Source organism: Salvelinus namaycush, chromosome 7 (genome assembly GCF_016432855.1).
Source record: "Salvelinus namaycush isolate Seneca chromosome 7, SaNama_1.0, whole genome shotgun sequence".
Classification (NCBI taxonomy): Eukaryota; Metazoa; Chordata; class Actinopteri; order Salmoniformes; family Salmonidae; genus Salvelinus; species Salvelinus namaycush.
Window position 1 is genome coordinate 39,775,208 of NC_052313.1, and position 22,050 is coordinate 39,797,257.

Below are 22,050 nucleotides of genomic sequence, written 5' to 3' on the forward strand. Positions count from 1 at the left end.
ATAAAATGATATAGATCTTAGCTGTTCCCATTTAGATAGCCTGACACATTTCACCCTATGCTGACCTGTAACAAATGCTGCATCAGCCTATCAAAGATCTTTAGACTTTATATCCACCCACTAATGGAATTTCTTAAAATAGGTCAACTTGGACACCAGTGGGATATTTTAAACCTCCAAAGTGGCATTTTTTTTAACGCAATTAAAAGAAGACAAAATTGATGAAGGATGATGTTTGAGTGCAGGGTTTTTGATTCCTGCAAGATACTGTTCTTAATTATGCTACCTTTTTTTTTGCCAAACTTCTAGTTTACATGGAGAAAAACAAGCGTACACACAAACAAGCATATATTTTGGATTGTGATGGAGTTCTTCAAGAATCAATGGGTATATATAAGTCCACAAATGGATGTATGTTATAGGATTTCTATGAATAATGACTAAATAAAGTATACATTTAATGCAGGATTGTAACAATTAACAGAATTCTACCCTGTCTGATAAATAATGTTTCTGCATAGGCAAAGAGGAAGTGTTAACAGACAAATTGTGACAAACAACTTGTGACCACTGTGGAACTAATAACAGGAAGTAAGTCTCCCCACCCAGGGCGTGGAGAAACCGTTAGGCTTGCAGCAGATGGTGTGACGTGATAGCATAAGATAATCAATATGTATGTGTTGGAATGCAATTTAACAGCAGCTTTGTCCTTGTCAGAGAGGAGGGACAAATTGGACGCTATAACGCTGTGTGTAATATATAAACTAATGTACATGGTATTTTGAGCAAAGCTCTCGAGAATAAACGTCACAGACTATTTTTGACTGGTCTCCGTCTGTTTCACTTCCCCCAGAACCTTACAAGCTCTGGGTGCAGACTGAGTGTTTTAATTGAATTGATTAATGAATACATAGGAATTAAAATTCCTCTAACAATGTACTAATCCGAGATAGCCTCTTTAAAGTGAGCTTCATATTTGCTTCCCTTTGTTGTGTTGAGTTAGAGTTGAACATTCTTTGAGGTATGATCCCAGAATCTTATTTTCAATCTAACGCTGTGAGAAACAGAGGGGTTGGCCCGTTCACATGTCAAATCATTACTTCCATGATGTGTTTGTGTGCCGTTGTTTACAAAGACCTTAGTCTCTGGCCAACACGGATTGTGTGTGTGTGTGTGTGTGTGTGTGTGCAGGCGTGCGTGCGTGCGCCTGTGCATTTGCGTGCGCCTGTGCATGTGCGTGCGTGCGCCTGTGTATATGCATGAGCAAAATAACATTATAAGCATCAGTACACAAGTGAGAGAGTGTAGAAGCAGGATCCCAATCTGATCTAGATAATAAGACACCCTTAAATAGATAATGCTCCTATGGTACAGTCCAATCCCTTCAATCACTAAGGGATAACATATGGAGAAACGCCTACTGGAGTTAGACAGCTGGACAAGAGCCAAAGACTGCAACAGTTTAAAATATCATACCTATTGGATGACTATGGAAACTTTGAGCACGGTAACTGAACCTTGCAAGTGGTCATCAGAGTGGTGTAGGATTGACACAACTAGCAGTCTTATTCTGGGATCTGTGGGGGGGGGGGGGGGGGCAGAAAGGATATTGAGAGGAGAGAGACTTGTCTACATTGATATCATCATTGCATTCCACGAGAGCGAGGTAAATAGAGAAGGAAAGAGAATCAGAGTGAGATAGGAGGAAAATAGAGGGTAAGAAGGAAAGAAAGAGTGAGGGATAGAGAGAGAGAGAGAGGTCATTGAACTAGGTCAATCAAATGTATTTATAAAGCCCTTTTTACATCAACCGATGTCACAAAGTTCTGTACGGAAATCCAGCCTAAAACCCCAAACAGCAAGCAATGCAGATGTAAAAGCATTGTGGCTCGGAAAAACTCCCTAGAAAGGCCGGAACCTAGGAAGAAACCTAGAGAGGAACCAGGTTCTGAGGGGTGGCCAGTCCTCTTCTGGCTAGGCCGGGTGGAGATTACAACAGTACATGGCCAAGCTGTTCAAACGTTCCTATATAACCAGCAAGCTCAAATAATAATAAACACAGTGGTTGTAGAGGGTGCAACAGGTCAGCACCTCAGCAGTAAATGTCAGTTGGCTTTTCATAGTCAATCATTCAGAGTTAGAGACAGCAGGTGCGGTAGAGAGAGAGTCGAAAACAGCGGGTCCGGGACAAAGTAGCACGTCCGGTGAACAGGTCAGGGTTCCATAGCCGCAGGCAGAACAGTTGAAACTGGAGCAGCAGCACGACCAGGTGGACTATGGACAGCAAGGATTCATCAGGCCAGTAGTCCTGAGGCATGGTCCTAGGGCTCAGGTCCTCTGAGAGAAGAGAGACAGAGAGAGAATTAGAGGGAGCATACTTAAATTCACACAGGACACTGGATAAGACAGGAGAAATACTCCAGATATAACAAACTGACCCTAGCCCCCCGACACACAAACTATTGCAGCATAAATACTGGAGGCTGAGACAGGAGGGGTCAGGAGACACTATGGCCCTGTCCAACGATACCCCCGGATAGGGCCAACCAGGTGGGATATAACCCCACCCACTTTTCCAAAGCACAGCCCCCACACCACTAGAGGGATATCTTCAAACCATCAACTTACTACCCTGAGACAAGGCCAATTAGAAATGAATAGCTAGGGCATTAGGGTACAGCTTGTCAATCATTGGTTCTGGACGTGAGCTGCACAGGTGAGCTCGCCCCTGACTGACAGAGTCTAATGAGTCAATTAGAGAGCAGCATGTTAGAATGTCACGCCGTCGTGGACTCTAAACCTGGGCTTAGTGTCCAAACAGCATCACTGGGCACTGGGGAAATCCACCAGAGTGCCTCATCTCCAGAGGGTAGGAGTGTGTGCAACATGCATGCGCGCACACACACACGCACGCACTCACACACCACACACCACACACTATCTCTCTCTCTCTTTCTCTCTCTCTCTCTCTCTCTCTCTCTCTCTCTCTCTCTCTCTCTCTCATTCTCTCTCTCTCTCTCTCTCTCTCTCCCTGCTTTCTCTCTCTCTCTCTCTCTCTCTCCCTGCTCTCTCTCTCTCTCTCTCTCTCTCTCTCTCAGAATGATGAAGTGGCTCCATTTGCTATTCTGGGTGCTTCTCGTTGTATTTGTTTATTCCAAGGAGGCTGTACAGCGCTGTACTTAGTTACAGCTGGGAATGGCAGGATAATGAGCTAGGCTCCTAAATAATGAAAGAATGGATGCCGTGCATCAATTAAGAGCCATTTACTGCATCTGAAATGTGTGTGTGGGGGGGGGGGGGGCTGCATGCTAGAGCGTGTGTGCTAAATATCTTTTTCTAAAACAGATGAATCAATATGGAAGACAACTCATGCTTGTTTGATAATGAAATGAGCTGTCCGCGACCACATTAAATTCACTGTCAGCCTAATTGCTCATTGATGTCCAGCCTCTCTCGCCGCACACAAATATTGAATTGCCTCCAAATGTTAATGTTAAACGTGCAGCAAATGTCATTAGATAACAACAGTGAACCGATAAGTGGGAGAACATCACTGCGCTAACAATTATGACTCTGAGGCTATCCTAATATGGACACTGTAATACCAACTGTTCCTTATCCAGAGGTGTGCTGGTAGATCAGGGTCGCATTCAAACCGTAGCAAACTATTTTTGCAACGTAAACAGATGACTCTCTTTACTCACAGTAAGAATTTTACAACATAACTAAAACAGTTTCCGTTGCTAAATGTTTCGTTACGGTTTGCTATGGTGGTCCAATAATGAACACACCCATATGTAGTATGTTTGAGGTGGGGTTTAGATCTTGTTGGGTCAACTCCTATCTCCTACAAATATGGAAAAAGGTTTGTGCATGGGCAATTTTTCTAGGATTGAAGTAGTAAGGACAACATGTTTTTTTTCTCTCTACCTTGCTATGGAACGGAGCCTACAATCATTTATTGCGACTAGTGGTATTAATGACTATGGCATAATGGTGCTGTTGGTTTAACCTTTTAGCATTGGCAACAAATGACTAGCTGACCTCAGAGCGGCCATTAAGAAATAACCTTTCATATGAACCGGCTGACGCCAGAACAGTGTTTTGGAAAATAATGAGCAACGAAACACTCGTTCACGTGTGTGAGCGAGTGTGCATGTCTGGGCATGTATTTGATCAACAAAGTCATCATGCCACATTTTTGTGTCATTTTGGTGGGGTGGGTGGCAGCTCATGGGTAGAAGATTGCATTTGCATAGAACTGAATGTGGGTTTGATGGCTTGTGTTCAGTCCGGAGATTAAGATATTATTTCAAGCACCTCCAGTTGTCACACCACCGCGGCGTCGCCAGTTCTTAGCATTTGATAATTCGCGTGCATAAAAAAATTAAAAACTGTCCCCTGCTCAGTTTTTATTGACAACATTGCTAATACCCAAATATGAAAGATTCATAAAAAAACATAAACACAACACCCCCCCACACACACACACGCTTATTGCCATCGCCATGGCAACTCCAATCAGGGAAGCACCCCTTCCCAATCACCACTGTGCCATGACAGCTTCCATTGAGTCCCCCGCTCCCTCCCTCCCCTCGCTGGTGTACTCATCTGAATAATTGTTCAGAAGGCCATTCAAAGCGGTTTAGTCTCACCCAAGCCAACATCAAAGGGCTCTCACCTAGTTAACGTTGGTGTATGTGTGAGATTGAGAGTGAAAGAGAGAATGTTGTCCAATATTGTTTTTACCAATTGTCCTTTAGCGTTGACAATGATGTTAACATTGTTCATGACAATCATTCCATTTCCAATGTACGCTTTGGCAATATGCACATTATGTCACGCCAATAAAGCAATTTTAAAATAGAAAAATGTCAAACGTAATGACAGAGAGAGTGAGTAGAGAGAGAGGGAGAGTAAACGAGATCAGCTTGCCTGTATACACTGCTTTTATGGCGTTCCTGTAATCAATGTGTTCGTGAGGTGATTGACCAACTTTTTTTTAATTTTTATGGTATATCCCTCTTTCTGTATCTGTGTGTTCATAAACCAACTTAATCACCCAATCTGTTTTACTTGGTCGAGCCCGGGTTCACAAGTAGCAGGGGGTGACTGCTATCTCTTTACTATCTCTGTTATCTTGGTCACTAACCACCTCAGGGAGTGATGGCACATACCACTGTCAACTCGTTCCCTCTGTTCCCTCCAGTGTGTGTGTGTGTTTGTGTGTGTGTCTGTGTGTGTGGGTCTGTGTGTGTATATGTGTCTATGTGATGTGGGGGTTAGGCCTACGAAAGCTGTGGTACTCGTTCCTCAATGAACTTGTTTGTTTTGTTTACAAGCCAACGTAAATCCCCCAATCTGTTTTATTTGGTCAAGCTCGGGTTCACAAGTAGCAGGGGGTGACTGCTATCTCTTTACTATCTGTGTAATCTTGGTCACTAGCCACCTCAGGGAGTGATGGCACATACCACTGTCAACTCGTTCCCTCCAATTTACACATTTCCTGAAACTGGAGACATAGGAATCGTCTCAAATTGCGCACTTTTCCCCATGTAGTGCACTTCTTTCGATCAGGGCCCATTGAGCTCTGGTCATAAGTAGTGCACCACTGTAAATGGGGAATAGGGTGCCATTTGTGAAATGGACATTGAGCTTTGAATAACACTGTCAGTTGAGCTGAAATATTTTTATGACTGACGGTTATTGGAGTGGCAATGCTTATTTGTTTTTGCACCGAGTGCAATTGATTGGCTACAGGGAAAACCAGGAAGGTCTTATTGAATTACCACTCAGATAGATTGAGTGGTGGTCTGATAGGAGCATATCTCTGTCGTCTCTCGTCTCGCCCTTAGTAATAGAATAATGATAGGAGTCTTGTATCCTATTGTTGATATTCTATATCCTCAACTAATAATGATTCATCCCTGCCTTGTCAATTTAACCTTCGCTCTCTCTCTCTCGCTCTCTCGCTCTCTCTCTCTCTCTCTCTCTCTCTCTCTCTCTCTTTTATCTCTCTTTTTATCTCTCTTTTGGCACATTTCCATACATGATTTACCCCATTGTTTTACCAAAACCGCTTAGACTTCCCACTGGACACAGACCCAATTCAGCATCTATTCCACGTTGGTTCAACTAAATTTAATTGAAATGACGTGTAAACGACGTTGATTCAACCAGTGTGTGCCCAGTGGGTTTTCTGTTTTGATCTACGCGGGCCGGAAACTGTGTCTCACTGGGCCATGGCTCCAGCGGACCTGCTATCACTTGGGGCCAAAGCCAGGCCACTGGTACTTTTCAGCTGGCATTTACATAACAATCTCCAACTGTGAACTTAAGCATCTTCTCACAAAGTAACTGTCTTGATGACGCAGAGGTTGTTGATTCTGTTCTCCCGAAGTTCTTAGTGTCACACTCCTAATGGAAATACAATTACACTAGAGCCAACATTAACATAAATCTCTGGCGATACACTGGTGTGGGGGTAAGTCTCCATTGAAATAAGGCATTTATCTCTCTCTCCCTCCCTCCCTCCATCTCTATCTTTCTCTCTTTCCCTCCCTCTCACTCACTCTCTCTCATTCTCCCTCTTTCTCTCTGGCTCTCGGTGTAGATGTGATGTGACTGGTGGTGACAGACAGATATTGAGACACCACATTGGTTGTCAGAAGTGGGATCCAGTATTTGCCTCCCAGCAGACAGTCTGTATGTATTGATGTACAGTATGTGTTATGAACTCATTTATTTGACACATACAATGCACAACAATTGAAATCTCAAACAATACTGTGGTTTAACAGTGCTGGATTTAGATAGATCGCTACTTTACACCCTTTGTGTGTGTGTGTGTGTGTGTGTGCGTCTGTCTGTACCTGTGTGTGTGTGTGATTGGAAAGGGGGTACATGTGTGACACACGTTACCTTGATGCTCAGACAGAGGCTGTAAGTCGATTAGGTTTGTCTGCATGGGGACGGGCAGATAGCCGTCTCCACACCATGCCATTAACACTAAATCAAATCTGAAATGCCCTCTCTTCATTTCCCATAGCCATCTCCTGTTTCCTTGTCGGCCTCGACACACACACTCTCACATAAACACACACACATACAAACCATGGCCTCGTAGCACCATAGACACATTATTTCCGTTTTCACGAGATTGCTATGATAATGTGGATGTTAATGGACTAGACTGGTTAAGCCAGTCCTGTTAGAAACAGAAAGGTATTGGTATTACCCTACAGCCCTTAAATTCAACACTGGACCTTGAAGCTAGTTCCACTCTTTTTTTCCATTATTCCCCTCTAATCAGGGATTGGTTTAGAATTGGGACACCAGGTGGGTGCAATTCATTATCAGGTAGAACAGAAAAGCAGCAGACTCTGTAGGGTAATAGTTGAACACCCCTGCCCACAGTATCCTCAACTGACAATGCCAGAGCAATATATGTCAAAGCCCCCAGTCTCACATGGCAGGTGGGTGAGAGAGGCAAGTGTAGAGATCGCCTGACAGGAGTTTATCACAGACATACAACATACTCATAAATACTATGGCGTTCCCATAGCCTCCATTAAACTAAACTGTAAACGCAGTGGAATTTCACAATAAATCACCTTTTACAGAGGAAGAAGCAAGAAGGAGGATCCTTTACTCATTTCCTGTCAAAACAGAACACTTCACTGACTTCTCGCTCTCTCTCGCTTTCTCTCTGTGTGTGTGTGTGTGTGTGTGTGTGTGTGTGTGCGTGCGTGTCTTCCTTGACCTTACGATCTCCCTATCCTTTCTCTCTTTCATACACACACACACACACACACACACACACACACACACACACACACACACACACACACACACACACACACACACACACACACACACACACACACACACACACACACACACACACACACACACACAGGATGTGGTGGGGCAATTCCAGCCTCCTCACAGTGAAACAATAGGACTTGGTGATTCACCCACTTGAATGGGCTGGGGATCATTAACATCCACTTGTAGCCTCCACTGTTATCTTCTCCCAGTTTGTCGAGGGCTGCTCCCGTGATCTAATCCCCACAGAGCAAACAAGGTGTGGGAGAGTCTGGAGAGACTAACTGGAAGCTGCAGACTGGCTTCCTAGATGTAGAGCTAATGTAATCTCCATTCTAAGGTGATTGCGGAGCAAGGTGGTATAACACCAATGTAACACACAAGAAAACATATGACAACTCCCACAAACGAACATATGAACACACATAGGCATAAGACAAAAAGAGCTTGAAAAAGTCAATGGTCTCTCCTTCCCTATTTTTCTCTCTCTTTCACTCAGTCTTGCTATCTATAGCCAATTTAATTAAGGCCTCTAAATTTGATGATCAACTTCTAAATGTTGAAAATTATACAACGGGTGGGTCTAATCCTGAATGCTGATTGGTTAAAAGTGCCTTCCAGCCAGTGTCCCCAAGTTACCACCTGCTAAATCTATGATGTTAAAATGTCTATTTACTCTGTTCCATCTGACTGCGCAATCAATCTGACTCATCAGCCCAGCCAGGCACTTTATAAACTTGATCTCCACTATAAAAAGCATCTAGACATTATCTCACATTTCTTTTAGACTAACATTTAGTTTTCAACAGCAGATATTTGTATAAACCTTGCTGTCTCTCTGACATTTGCAACGTTGTTTCAATATTCAAGTTCGATCTCCAGCTGTCCCATAGTAATGAACATGTCGGGAGTCGGGACGAGACAGACAGACAGCGTTTCTCAGCCAGTCGAAATCATAAATCAGCTGGCATTATTTTTATGAATATGTTCAAAGAAACGTCAATTGAAAAAAGTTTCAACGAAACCAAGGGCACCTAGTTTGTAGTTTTCCAGCTTTAGTTTGAAGTGATTGTGTTAGCTGTGTTGTTGGCTATCTCCTCTGAACAACAGTGTCCTGACGAGTGAGCACATTTTCTATGCCAGGTGAAATCACACCTCATTAGCTCACTGTTATGGATGTATCCAAATAAATGTCACTAGAAAACAACTTTAACAAATGCAAAGGCTGAACTTTTTGACGTGACTGTAAATTAGCCGGTGTTGTCTAGCTAGCAAGCAAGGGATAAGAACGTTGCCAGCCAGTATGGCAATGGAACATTTAGAACGAATGATACAGAACAAAAAGACTGAATGACTGGGTCGCGTCTATGGCAACCGAAACGACAGAACGAACGACCAGCCAGCTTGGTAGCAACCCTAAATTTGTGTCGGGACTATATCTTGTGGAAGGATGAAATAGTATGAATAAATTCCTAAAAATAATGAAAATATGTAAATCAGTATTTGAATATGTTGGTAACCCATTGTACAAAAATTATAATCCCCTCGAAGCTGGTGTTTGGAGGATATATGGGCACGGTTTGCACGGCCTAACAACACCCGTGCCAATATATCCTCCAAACACCAGCTTCGAGGGGATTATCACTTAACAAATATTGATCGATAAAAACATGTCAGATACATGCACATTCCACAGAGCCTTTTTCTGTATTGGGGAAATTTGTAGAGGAAAGGGTGAAGTTGCCCCTAGACGCTGATATTGGGTCAGTTTAGTATTTCCTCCACTAATGTTTAAGGTTAGGATTGTGGAAGGGGAAACTGATCCTAGATCTGTACCTAGGGGAAGCTTCACTAGAGCTTCTGAAAATTGACTCCTGTTAAACATAAATAAAGCCCCATCTCTTCCTCTGCTCTTGATGTGCCAGGATATAGCGTTCATTTACAGTAAATAAGACCAAGGAGCTACGTATTTGAGGTGGCTATCTTGTAATTAAGGAAATAGGATAATAACAACAGCAACGGTGGAAATCTGACAAGGAATGCCGAGAGAAGTCTTTACGGTCTCCTAAATTCTTAGATGGTCTAGAGGTGTGTAGAGGATTTTTATCTCACTTGTTCATGTTTGGGTGCTTCTATGAACTGTTTCTTGGAACACTCCAAAAAATAGCCTGCCCCCATATGGCCCAAACATGCACTGCACCACAAATAGTCACAGCCAAGTGAGTGGATGAACTGTAACAATTTCTTATATTGTTATCATGTTTTGGTTTGTTTTGGTTCAATGGATATCTGCAAAACAAGTCAACCACTGTGGGGCTGGCTGGTTATTTCAGCACGAAGACTTTAGTAGGATTGCGAGGTATTGAATCATTTCTGTCTAACCTATAGATGTCACACTGGATTTCTAGCTTCAGTGAAGGAGGTATTTTCCATGCCGAGGAGAGAACACAGGGAGGAGGGTCATTATTATTATTTTTTGACTCCAGTCCAGATGTGCACATATCTTACAGTAGAGACAGTCGCCAGGCAGATTAGTGGATAGTGTATGTGTATAATTATTACCCTGGGTTGGGCAGGCCTATGCAGTGGGTAGGCTGGAATTCGGTGGTGAAGAGAAGCCATTTTGGACAGTAAACAGGCGGGTGCTCCAGGGCGTGGTCTATTCTCATGGTCCTTGAGAAGAGAAGGGAAGAACTTACGCATCAGACATCAGCATGTGTTGGATTGGAAATGACTTTGTCAAAAAAGCAGTGCGCTGTGTGGACAAATAAAGAGGGTATTGGCGTTCCCTTTGGATGCAGATAGTGTTCCCACATGTTGCTATATTTTAAGAAATATAATGATATATTTCTGTTACGATTTGTAAAAAAAATAACTCAATAAAGAAACATTCTAAATAAAGAAGAAAGGGAGTAGGAGTATTTTACACCGGTGAGGCTATGCAATGGAATGTGTGGTCTGTGAGTATGGAGAGCAGGTTCAGATAGTAAACCATTGCATGTGGTGTGATTGATTTACAATGAATAACAAAACCTCCCTCTGTTTTGCTCACACTGCCTAACCTTGCCTAACCCAGGACTTTGGGTCAAATTAAGTCCAGCCCGGCCTTATCTTCTGCTCTGAGGTAGATTAGAAGGCATCTGTTGTTCTTTCAGAGGAGAGAGATAGCTGATAACAATGCTCACTCAACCTCCATTGACCAAACTATTTCAAAGGGTGTTTGATAAGATGACTGATGAGTCCCTAACATGAGAGAGAGAGGCGCTTCCCTTGTTTTGGGGGGAAGGAGTGGTGGAGGACGGAGTAGTGGGTGAATGAGTGGAGAGGTGTGGAGGTGGGGTGACAGTCAGGACGTCACGTAGGTCAGGTGACACCTCAAGGCTGTGAGCGGCGCAGGTATTGACCTCGCCTAGGCTGAGGGTCCTGGTGGACTGTTCGCTTCCTCTCTTCCTCTCTCTCTCTCTCAGGGCAGGGGGCTGTTGAGTGAGGAAGGCCTGATGCCTCGGCAGCACAGACGCTTTCTGTTTCATAGAGACATGGGGCGCCTACACACACATATGCACACACACACACACACACACAACTGGACACAAAAACAACACAAATGCACATGCGCTAGTTGTAGTGTACATATACGCTCTAGGTATTTTACATTTTTTTATATAGATATTTTTAGGGTGTAAGTAATTGTTAACACACACACTCAAAACCACATGTGGTACATACAGTATAAACATGTATGCGAACATGCTCACACACACACAGAATGCATCATCCGTAGGGGACCATAAAACATACAGACACTGACAAATAACTGCAGGATTCTGCGACATCAGCCAAAAGGGCTGGCAGCCTGTGTGTGGCGACGTCCAAGATCTGAAATTAGCCAATCACAAGTGACAAGGAACCTCTGAGGCTATAGGTAGAGTCCCGATTGATTGACAGGGTGTTAGAAATCTGTGAAATGACTGGGTGCTTGAGGGCCAACTTAGATTGACAGCGGACAGAGGCTACAGACATGCCATGACACACACACCACACATGACCTGCACCAAGGGCATTGTGGTCAAACATTCAACTAATGTTTAAATAATGTCCTACATGACTTCTACACTGCACTCCCATTGAGTCTTAATGGACTCGCTAACTGATTAACCCCCTTGAGTCGATTGATGCACCGATGCGTACATAACAAAAAAATACCTATCAAAATCAGTCAGTTTAAAAAATCTATCCACCTCATCCGCCAGTGTCACACTTCCGCATCTGTGTTGAAAGGTAGCAGAGCTAGAGCAGTGTTTGTCAGACCATGAGACATCCCGAAAATCGGTCTTCTCACAAAAAACGTCTGTAGCTTCCGAACGGTTTGACTCTCACAAACAGGATGGTGTCGCGGGACTTGTCTGAAGGTAACTGGTACTGGTTTAAAAATCAAATGGAAGTATGAAGATAGTTTTGCGCCTACCCAAAAAAAGGGGTTAAATATGTGTAAAATATATATATATAAATAAATAAAAATGTTTAAATGTCCCTCCTCGTCCCTCGTCGATGTATAAAAATCAAGAAATATGACATTTACATTTTAGAATAAGGCTGTAATGTAACAAGATGTGTAAAAAGTCATGGGGTCTGCACTGTGTATCTATACAGTGCCAGTCAAAAGTTTGGACACACCTACTCATTCCAAGGTTTTTCTTTATTTTTACAATTTTCTACATTGTAGAATAATAGTGAAAACAACAAACCTATAAAATAACACATATGGAATTATGTCGTAACCAAAAAAGTGTTAAACAAATCAAAATATATTTAATTTAATGAGTAGGTGTGTCCAAACTTTGGACAGGTACTGTATACAGTTGAAGTCGGAAGTTTACATCCACTTAGGTTGGAGTCATTAAAACTTGTTATTCAAGCACTCTACAAATTTCTTGTTAACAAACTATAGTTTTGGCAAGTCGGTTAGGACATCTACTTTGTGCATGACACAAGTAATTTTTCCAACAATTGTTATCATACAGATTATTTCACTTATAATTCACTATATCATAATTCCAGTGGGTCAGAAGTTAACATACATTAAGTTGACTGTGCCTGTAAACAGCTTGGAAAATTCCAGAAAATTATGTCATGGCTTTATAAGCTTCTTATAGGCTAATTGACATCATTTGAGTCAATTGGAGGTGTACCTGTGGATGTATTTCAAGGCCTACCTTCAAACTCAGTGCCTCTGCTTGACATCATGGGAAAATTAAAAGAAATCAGCCAAGACCTCAGAAAAAGAATTGTAGACCTCCACAAGTCTGGTTCATCCTTGGAAGCAATTTCCAAATGCCTGAAGGTACCACGTTCATCTGTACAAACAATAGTACGCAAGTATAAACACCATGGGACCATGCAGCCGTCATACAGCTCAGGAAGGAGACGCGTTCTGTCTCCTAGAGATGAACGTACTTTGGTGCGAAAAGTGCAAATCAATCCCAGAACAACCGCAAAGGACCTTGTGAAGATGCTGGAGGAAACAGGTACAAAAATATCTATATCCACACTAAAATGAATCCTATATCTACATAAGCAACATCTCAAGACATCCGTCAGGAAGTTAAAGCTTGGTCGCAAATGGGTCTTCCAAATGAACAGTGACCCCAAGCATACTTCCAAAGTTGTGGCAAAATGGCCTAAGGACAACAACATCAAGGTATTGAAGTGGCCATCACAAAGCCCTGACCTCAATCCTATAGAAAATTTGTGGGCATAACTGAAAACTAGGATTACATGTCAGGAATGGTGAAAAACTGAGTTTAAGTGTATTAAGTGTAAACTTCCGATTTCAACTGTATATATATTTATAATTCCTGAGTCTTTTTATATCTCCTAGATTTAGGACAGACACTTCAAAACCTTGTTTCTGATTATTCTGCCATTCATTAATGTGTTGTTCAATACGTTTCTGTTGGCTTCAGAGTAAAGGCCAAAATCTACTAAATCGACAGGGATGGTCGCCTCGCTTCGCGTTCTTAGGAAACTATGCAGTATTTTTTTTTTTTTTACGTGTTATTTCTTACATTGGTACCCCAGGTAATCTTAGGTTTCATTACATACAGTCGGGAGGAACTACTGAATATAAGAGCAACGTCAACTCACCATCATTACGACCAGGAATATGACTCTCCCGAAGTGGATCCTGTGTTTTGCCTTCCACCCAGTACAGTGGATCGGATCCCAGCCGGCGACCCTAAACAACGACGCCGTAAAAGGGGCAAACGAAGCGGTCTTCTGGTCAGGCTCCGGAGACGGGCACATCGCGCTCCACTCCCTAGCATACTACTCGCCAATGTCCAGTCTCTTAACAGCAAGGTTGATGAAATCCGAGCAAGGGTAGCATTCCAGAGAGACATCAGAGACTGTAACGTTCTTTGCTTCACGGAAACATGGCTCACTTGTAAGACGCTAACTGAGTCGGTGCAGCCAGATGGTTTCTTCACGCATCGTGCCGACAGAAACAAGCATCTTTCTGGTAAGAAGAGGGGCGGGGGGGTATGCCTTATGATTAACGAGACGTGGTGTGATCATAACAACATATAGGAACTTGTCACGTTCCTGACCTGTTTTCTGTTAGTTTTGTATGTGTTAGTTGGTCAGGACGTGAGTTTGGGTGGGCAGTCTATGTTTTGTGTTTCTATGTTGGTTTAATGGGTACCTGATATGGTTCTCAATTAGAGGCAGGTGGTTTTCATCTCCTCTGATTGAGAATCATATTAAGGTAGGTGGTGTCACATTGTTTGTTTGTGGGTGGTTGTCTCCTGTGTCAGTGTCTGTATGTTACGCCACACGGGACTGTTTCGGTATCGTTCGTTCGTTCGTTTTGTATGTAGTCTGTTTCCTGTTCATGCGTTCTTCACGTTATATGTAAGTTCGTGTCCAGGTCTGTCTACATCGTTTATTTGTTTTGTAGTTTATCAAGTGTATTTCGTTTCGTCTTCGTCTTGTTTAATAAATCATTATGTCACATAACCACGCTGCATTTTGGTCGAATCACTACTCCTCCTCTTCGTATGAAGATGATATCGTTACAGAACCACCCACCAACAAACGATCAAGCAGCGGTGTAACGGGAGAGAGAGACAGCGCACGAAGCAGGATTTCTGGTCTTGGGAGGAAATCATGGAAGGAAAAGGACCATGGGCTAAAGTTGGAGTGAATCGCCGCCCATGGGAACAGCTGGAGGCAGCTCGGAGAGCGGAGGAAACCGGAGAGAGGAACCGGCGTTATGAGGGGACGCGTCTAGCACGGAAGCCCGAAAAGCCCGTGAGTACTACCCAAAAATTTCTTGGGGGGGGGATAAGAGGTAGTGGGCCAAGGGCAGGTAGGAGACCTGCACCCACTTCCCAGGCTAACCGTGGAGAGCGGGAGTACGGGCAGACACCGTGTTACGCAGTAGAGCGCACGGTGTCTCCTGTACGTGTTCATAGCCCGGTGCGGGTTATTCCACCTCCCCGCACTGGTAGGGCTAGATTGAGCGTTGAGCCGGATGTCATGAAGCCGGCCCTACATATCTGGCCACCAGTACGTCTCCTCGGGCCGGCTTACATGGCACCAGCCTTACGCATGGTGTCCCCGGTTCGCCTACATAGCCCGGTGCGGGTTATTCCACCTCCCCGCACTGGTCGGGCGACGGGGAGCATACAACCAGGTAAGGTTGGGCAGGCTCAGTGCTCAAGGGAGCCAGTACGCCTGCACGGTCCGGTATTTCCGGCGCCACCTCCCCGCCCCAGCCCAGTACCACCAGTGCCTACTCCACGCACCAGGCTTCCAGTGCGTTTCCAGAGCCCTGTTCCTCCTCCACGCACTCTCCCTATGGTGCGTGTCTCCAGCCCAGTGCCTCCAGTTCCGGCACCACGCACTAAGCCACCTGTGCGTCTCCAGAGCCCTGTACGCACTGTTTGAGGAATTCCGTTACAGAACTCAAGTCATTCTGTTCACCTGACTTAGAATTCCTCACAATCAAATGTCGACCGCATTATCTACCAAGGGAATTCTCTTCGATTTATAATCACAGCCGTATATATTCCCCCCCAAGCAGACACATCGATGGCCCTGAACGAACTTTATCTGACTCTTTGTAAACTGGAAACCACACATCCTGAGGCTGCATTCATTGTAGCTGGGGATTTTAACAAGGCTAATCTGAAAACAAAACTCCCTAAATTCTATCAGCATATCGATTGTGCTACCAGGGCTGGTCAAACCCTGGATCTTTGTTATTCTAACTTCTGCGACGCATATAAGTCCCTCCCCCGCCCTCCTTTCGGAAAAGCTGACCACGACTCCATTTTGTTGCTCCAGCCTACAAACAGAAACTAAAACAAGAAGCTCGCGCGCTCAGGTCTGTTCAACGCTGGTCCGACCAATCTGATTCCACGCTTCAAGACTGCTTTGATCACGTGGATTGGGATATGTTCTGCATTGCGTCCAACAACAACATTGACGAATACGCTGATTCGGTGAGCGAGTTCATTAGAAAGTGCATCAGCGACGTTATACCCACAGCAACGATTAAAACATTCCCAAACCAGAAACTGTGGATTGATGGCAGCATTCGCGCGAAACTGAAAGCACGAACCACTGCTTTTAACCAGGGCAAGGTTACCGGAAACATGACCGAATACAAACAGTGTAGCTATTCCCTCCGCAAGGCAATCAAACAAGCTAAGTGCCAGTATAGAGACAAAGTAGAGTCGCAATTCAACAGCTCAGACACAAGAGGTATGTGGCAGGGTCTACAGTCAATCACGGATTACAAAAAGAAAACCAGCCCCGTCGCGGACCAGGACCAGGATGTCTTGCTCCCAGACAGACTAAATAACTTTTTTGCTCGCTTTGAGGACAATACAGTGCCACTGACACGGCCGCTACCAAAACCTGCGGGCTCTCCTTCACTGCAGCCGAGGTGAGTAAAACATTTAAGCGTGTTAACCTTCGCAAGGCTGCAGGCCCAGACGGAATTCCCAGCCGCGTCCTCAGAGCATGCGCAGACCAGCTGGCTGGTGTGTTTACGGACATATTCAATCAATCCTTATCCCAGTCTGCTGTTCCCACATGCTTCAAGAGGGCCACCATTGTTCCTGTTCCCAATAAAGCTAAGGTAACTGAGCTAAACGACTACCGCCCCGTAGCACTCACTTCCGTCATCATGAAGTGCTTTGAGAGACTAGTCAAGGACCATATCACCTCCACCCTACCTGACACCCTAGACCCACTCCAATTTGCTTACCGACCCAATAGGTCCACAGACGACGCAATCGCAACCACACTGCACACTGCCCTAACCCATCTGGACAAGAGGAATACCTATGTGAGAATGCTGTTCATCGACTACAGCTCAGCATTTAACATAGTACCCTCCAAACTCGTCATCAAGCTCGAGACCCTGGGTCTCGACCCCGCCCTGTGCAACTGGGTACTGGACTTCCTGACGGGCCGCCCCCAGGTGGTGAGGGTAGGTAACAACATCTCCACCCAGCTGATCCTCAACACTGGGGCCCCACAAGGGTGCGTTCTGAGCCCTCTCCTGTACTCCCTGTTCACCCACGACTGCGTGGCCATGCACGCCTCCAACTCAATCATCAAGTTTGCGGACGACACTACGGTGGTAGGCTTGATTACCAACAACGACGAGACGGCCTACAGGGAGGAGGTGAGGGCCCTCAGAGTGTGGTGTCAGGAAAATAACCTCACACTCAACGTCAACAAAACAAAGGAGATGATTGTGGACTTCAGGAAACAGCAGAGGGAGCACCCCCCTATCCACATCGACGGGACAGTAGTGGAGAGGGTAGTAAGTTTTAAGTTCCTCGGCGTACACATCACGGACAAACTGAATTGGTCCACCCACACAGACAGCGTTGTGAAGAAGGCGCAGCAGCGCCTCTTCAACCTCAGGAGGCTGAAGAAATTCGGCTTGTCACCAAAAGCACTCACAAACCTCTACAGATGCACAATCGAGAGCATCCTGTCGGGCTGTATCACCGCCTGGTACGGCAACTGCTCCGCCCACAACCGTAAGGCTCTCCAGAGGGTAGTGAGGTCTGCACAACGCATCACCGGGGGCAAACTACCTGCCCTCCAGGACACCTACACCACCCGATGTCACAGGAAGGCCATAAAGATCATCAAGGACAACAACCACTCGAGCCACTGCCTGTTCACCCCGCTATCATCCAGAAGGCGAGGTCAGTACAGGTGCATCAAAGCAAGGACCGAGAGACTGAAAAACAGCTTCTAACTCAAGGCCATCAGACTGTTAAACAGCCACCACTAACATTTAGTGGCTGCTGCCAACATACTGACTCAACTCCAGCCACTTTAATAATGGGAATTGATGGAAATTTATGTAAAAATGTATCACTAGCCACTTTAAACAATGCCACTTAATATAATGTTTACATACCCTACATTACTCATCTCATACTGTATGTATATGTATATACTGTACTCTATATCATCTACTGCATCTTGCCATCTTTATGTAATACATGTATCACTAGCCACTTTAAACTATGTCACTTTATGTTTATATACCCTACATTACTCATCTCATATGTATATACTGTACTCTATACCATCTACTGCATCTTGCCTATGCCGTTCTGTACCATCACTCATTCATATATCTTTATGTACATATTCTTTATCCATTTACACTTGTGTGTATAAGGTAGTAGTTGTGGAATTGTTAGGTTAGATTACTCGTTGGTTATTACTGTATTGTCGGAACTAGAAGCACAAGCATTTCGCTACGCTCGCATTAACATCTGCTAACCATGTGTATGTGACAAATATATATATATTATTTTTTTTATTTTTTTGAATCAATATTTTACCAAAAATGGTATGTATATATATATATATAGTTCAAATCAAATATCTAAATAATTCATAGTATGACCATCTTAAAACAATTCCATATGTCAGTTTAGCACTCCCTCCCCCAACATCTTCTAAAGAAATATCAAAGCGTCATCAAAGACAATAAACTGTATTCTCTCATGTAATATAGCTAATATTAGCCTGGTAATAGATCTGGTCGTTGGTCAAGACAGCACAGACCGGTCTGGGACCAGGCTAATGTACATCCCTTTTCAATTAGCTCTGGTTCAGGGAGTTAGTGCAGCTTGCTAATGTTAAGCCTTCCTGTCCCTTGCCTGGACCATAGCTACCCTCTTGTGTTCTGTAAGCAGTGGGATTCTGCCTGGGCTGGACCATAGAGGCATTTCTCAGGCAGCAGATTATTTTAGGCCAGGCAGTGTGTTATTATGTAAAGCTAACGTGGCTGTATTTAGGCAGGCTGATTGTAGAGCTGTTTTGTGCCGGTCTTGGTGGGTTCCCTCCACGAGGCAGCAGGAACATACGACTTTGATTGTGTCCCAAATGGCACCATATTCCCAATGTAGTGCACTACTTTTGACCAGAGACCTATTACATAGGGAATAGGGTGACATTTGCTATGCAGCTTTAAGCCTCGAACCACTGTTTGATATGTGCTGTGGTAATGAGATGAGAGAGTCGCTGTATAGAGGGGCACACACACGCATAAAGCACACAAACACTCACTCACACTCATTCGCATACACACACGCACACACTGTATGCCACTGTATGATATATTGTTGACTATATGCTGCTGCCTTTTTTATTTTTTATTAAGTGCCTAACAAATTCTTATTTACAATGACGGCCTATCCTGGCCAAACCCGGATGGCGCTGGGCCAATTGTGCGCCGCCCTATGGGACTCCCAATCACGGGCGGATGTAATACAGCCTGGATTCGAACCAGGGACTGTAGTGACGCCTCTTGCACTGAGATGCAGTGCCCCAAGCCATAAGACTGCTGAACAATGAATCAAATGGCCACCGGACTATTACATTGGCATTTCTTTTGTACACTGCTGCTACTTGCTGTTTATTATCAATGCATAGTCACTTCCCCCCTACCTAAATGTACAAATGACCTCTAACCTGTACCCCGCACACTGACTCGGGTACCCCCTGTATATAGCCTCGGTGTTATGTTATTGTGTTACTTTTTATTATTTTTTACTTTGGTTTATTTGGTAAATATTTTATTAACTCTTCTTGAACTGCACTGTTGGTTAAGGGCTGGTAAGTAAGCATTTCACGGTAAGGTCTACTACACTTGTTGTATTCGGCGCATGTGACAAATAACGTTAGATTTGATTTGATTGGACCGCCGCGCCACTCGGGAGCCCTAATGCATGTACTACTCCCCTTCCTCCACCCCCCTTCACTTTTCCCCCTTTTTTTCTTTTGGTTTCTTTGGTTCTTCTCTCTTGAAAATAGCCTGTGGAAATACTCCCGAGCCTGAGATTATAGTGTGTGCGTTATCTGTTGAACCCTTATCTATTGGCGTCACGTGAAGTGTGTGCGTGTGTGTGTGCCCTCGCGCTTGTGTGTTTTACGATTGTGCGCGCACCTCTCCATGATCAACAACCAACCAGAGGCGGAGCCGAGGCGCTGACTGTAATGCGATAGCTGCTCTGTTCAAAAGTGATATTACACACACTCTCACTCACTCACATACACACGCCGCTGGAGCGCATAGAGACACTCCGCTACAGACAGAAAGACTAGAGTGGTCCCAGAGATGGAATGAATTCTCCTTCGGAAGATATTATATTCATGTTCGTCACACTTCTCATGATTTGCGCTCCATTCTTGTCCTAAATACGGAGACGTCTTGTCGGTTGATAGTTCAGTCAACTGTGTCTCATCGGTCGTAAATGCAGGAGTAAATGACCGGAGTCCTGGAATCCCTGCGAGCACAGGAGAGAGAAGGGGGGAAAGGAAAGCGCTTCAATCGTATTTGGAGGTAGACTAAGAGCCGCTTATCAGACCCTGTTGGAAATACCCCAGGAGGTTCCAAATCAGTGGACAAGCTCTGTATGGAACCGGAGAATTAAGAGGAGTTTATTTCATCCACGTTGCTCCACGAGGCTAGATAACCCAGTCATGACGAAAATATTAAAGTTATAAGGTGGCATCCCAGTGTGTCGTTCAAGTAGCCTATATGCCTGCTTCGGAGGGAAACCTGTTCACCGCTGTCTTTAGCCCATTTTTATTTAATTAAGTACACTTGGAACAAACATTATTCGTTGATTGTTTTAGTAAAATAGGCTACGTGGAGTAATAACATTTGTTCCTACATTTTCTGGAAAAAAAGGGTCTCTACATTTTCTGCAAAAAAGGGTGTGTATTTTCTTGATGGACAACTGATTTGATCCTGGGAGGTAACATTTATAAATAACAAGACATTGAACATTGCCAAAATGGATATGCTACCATCGCTGATTGGATTTTTACTTGCAATGTGTCTAACACCGGGAGTCCGTGGAGACAAGGGTAAGTTCTCTTCAACACATGGGCTGTCAAGAAACGTGTCCGAATGTACCCGACACTACCCGTTATGGGTGATTTAAATTCTGAATTTACTTTAAACTATGATAAAAACTGAAAGCTCACATAGTTTTTTTATTATACCTGTGTCTTGGAGACTGACAGGGAAAATAGCTTGTTTTTCTCAGGGTTGGAAAACTCGTTTGGTTTTAAAGCACGAGCTCCATCTGTTTCAAATCAGGAATTTCAACACATAGGCCGTGAATGGCATCAGATAGCCTACTGGTTATCAGACAATGTCTATCATGTGTAGTGTAAGCGTACTGGTATTTCCCACAAAATGTTCTCTCAGCCTTGAAAGATGAGCCCATTCTCATTCGTTATCCTAGTTTGTCCAGAACAATATTGCAATTCCACTTCTTTCGTATACCAAGAGTAATTTGACAATATTCCACCCATGAAAAATTACTGGGTGATATGTTATTTGATACTCAAAAGCTATTCTATTATGCCCCCAAAATAGGTCATTACCATTTAATAAAAGTTGCCATTGCATGTGGGGGTACATGTTTACTAAGTTCCACTGCCGTTCATGTTAGGCAGGTTTTGTAATTTAATGATCACAGATTTATTTAAAGTAATAACCCTACATACATTAGCATATAATAGGCAAATGACTGCTTTGTAGGGTGATAATTCCATAATCATTATATAATTAAAAAAGGGGGAAAAACGGACCTACTTTCTTTTTGTTGTTGTGTTTCTTGGTAGAGTTCATGAATGAATGCTAAACTCTATACGCGTCTGTAG

At 43.9% G+C, this 22,050-nt stretch overlaps 1 protein-coding gene across 1 annotated transcript in view; it reads left to right on the forward strand.

The window, feature by feature from the left end:
- Positions 1 to 20,433: 20,433 nt before the first annotated feature.
- Positions 20,434 to 22,050, forward strand: part of LOC120051220 (neuropilin-2-like) — a 64,153-nt gene continuing 62,536 nt past the window's right edge. Inside the window, exon 1 of the mRNA XM_038997960.1 lies at positions 20,434 to 21,246. Within this exon, the coding sequence (XP_038853888.1) occupies positions 21,174 to 21,246 (73 nt within the window). The 5' untranslated portion in view covers positions 20,434 to 21,173. The remainder of the gene's footprint in view (positions 21,247 to 22,050) is intronic.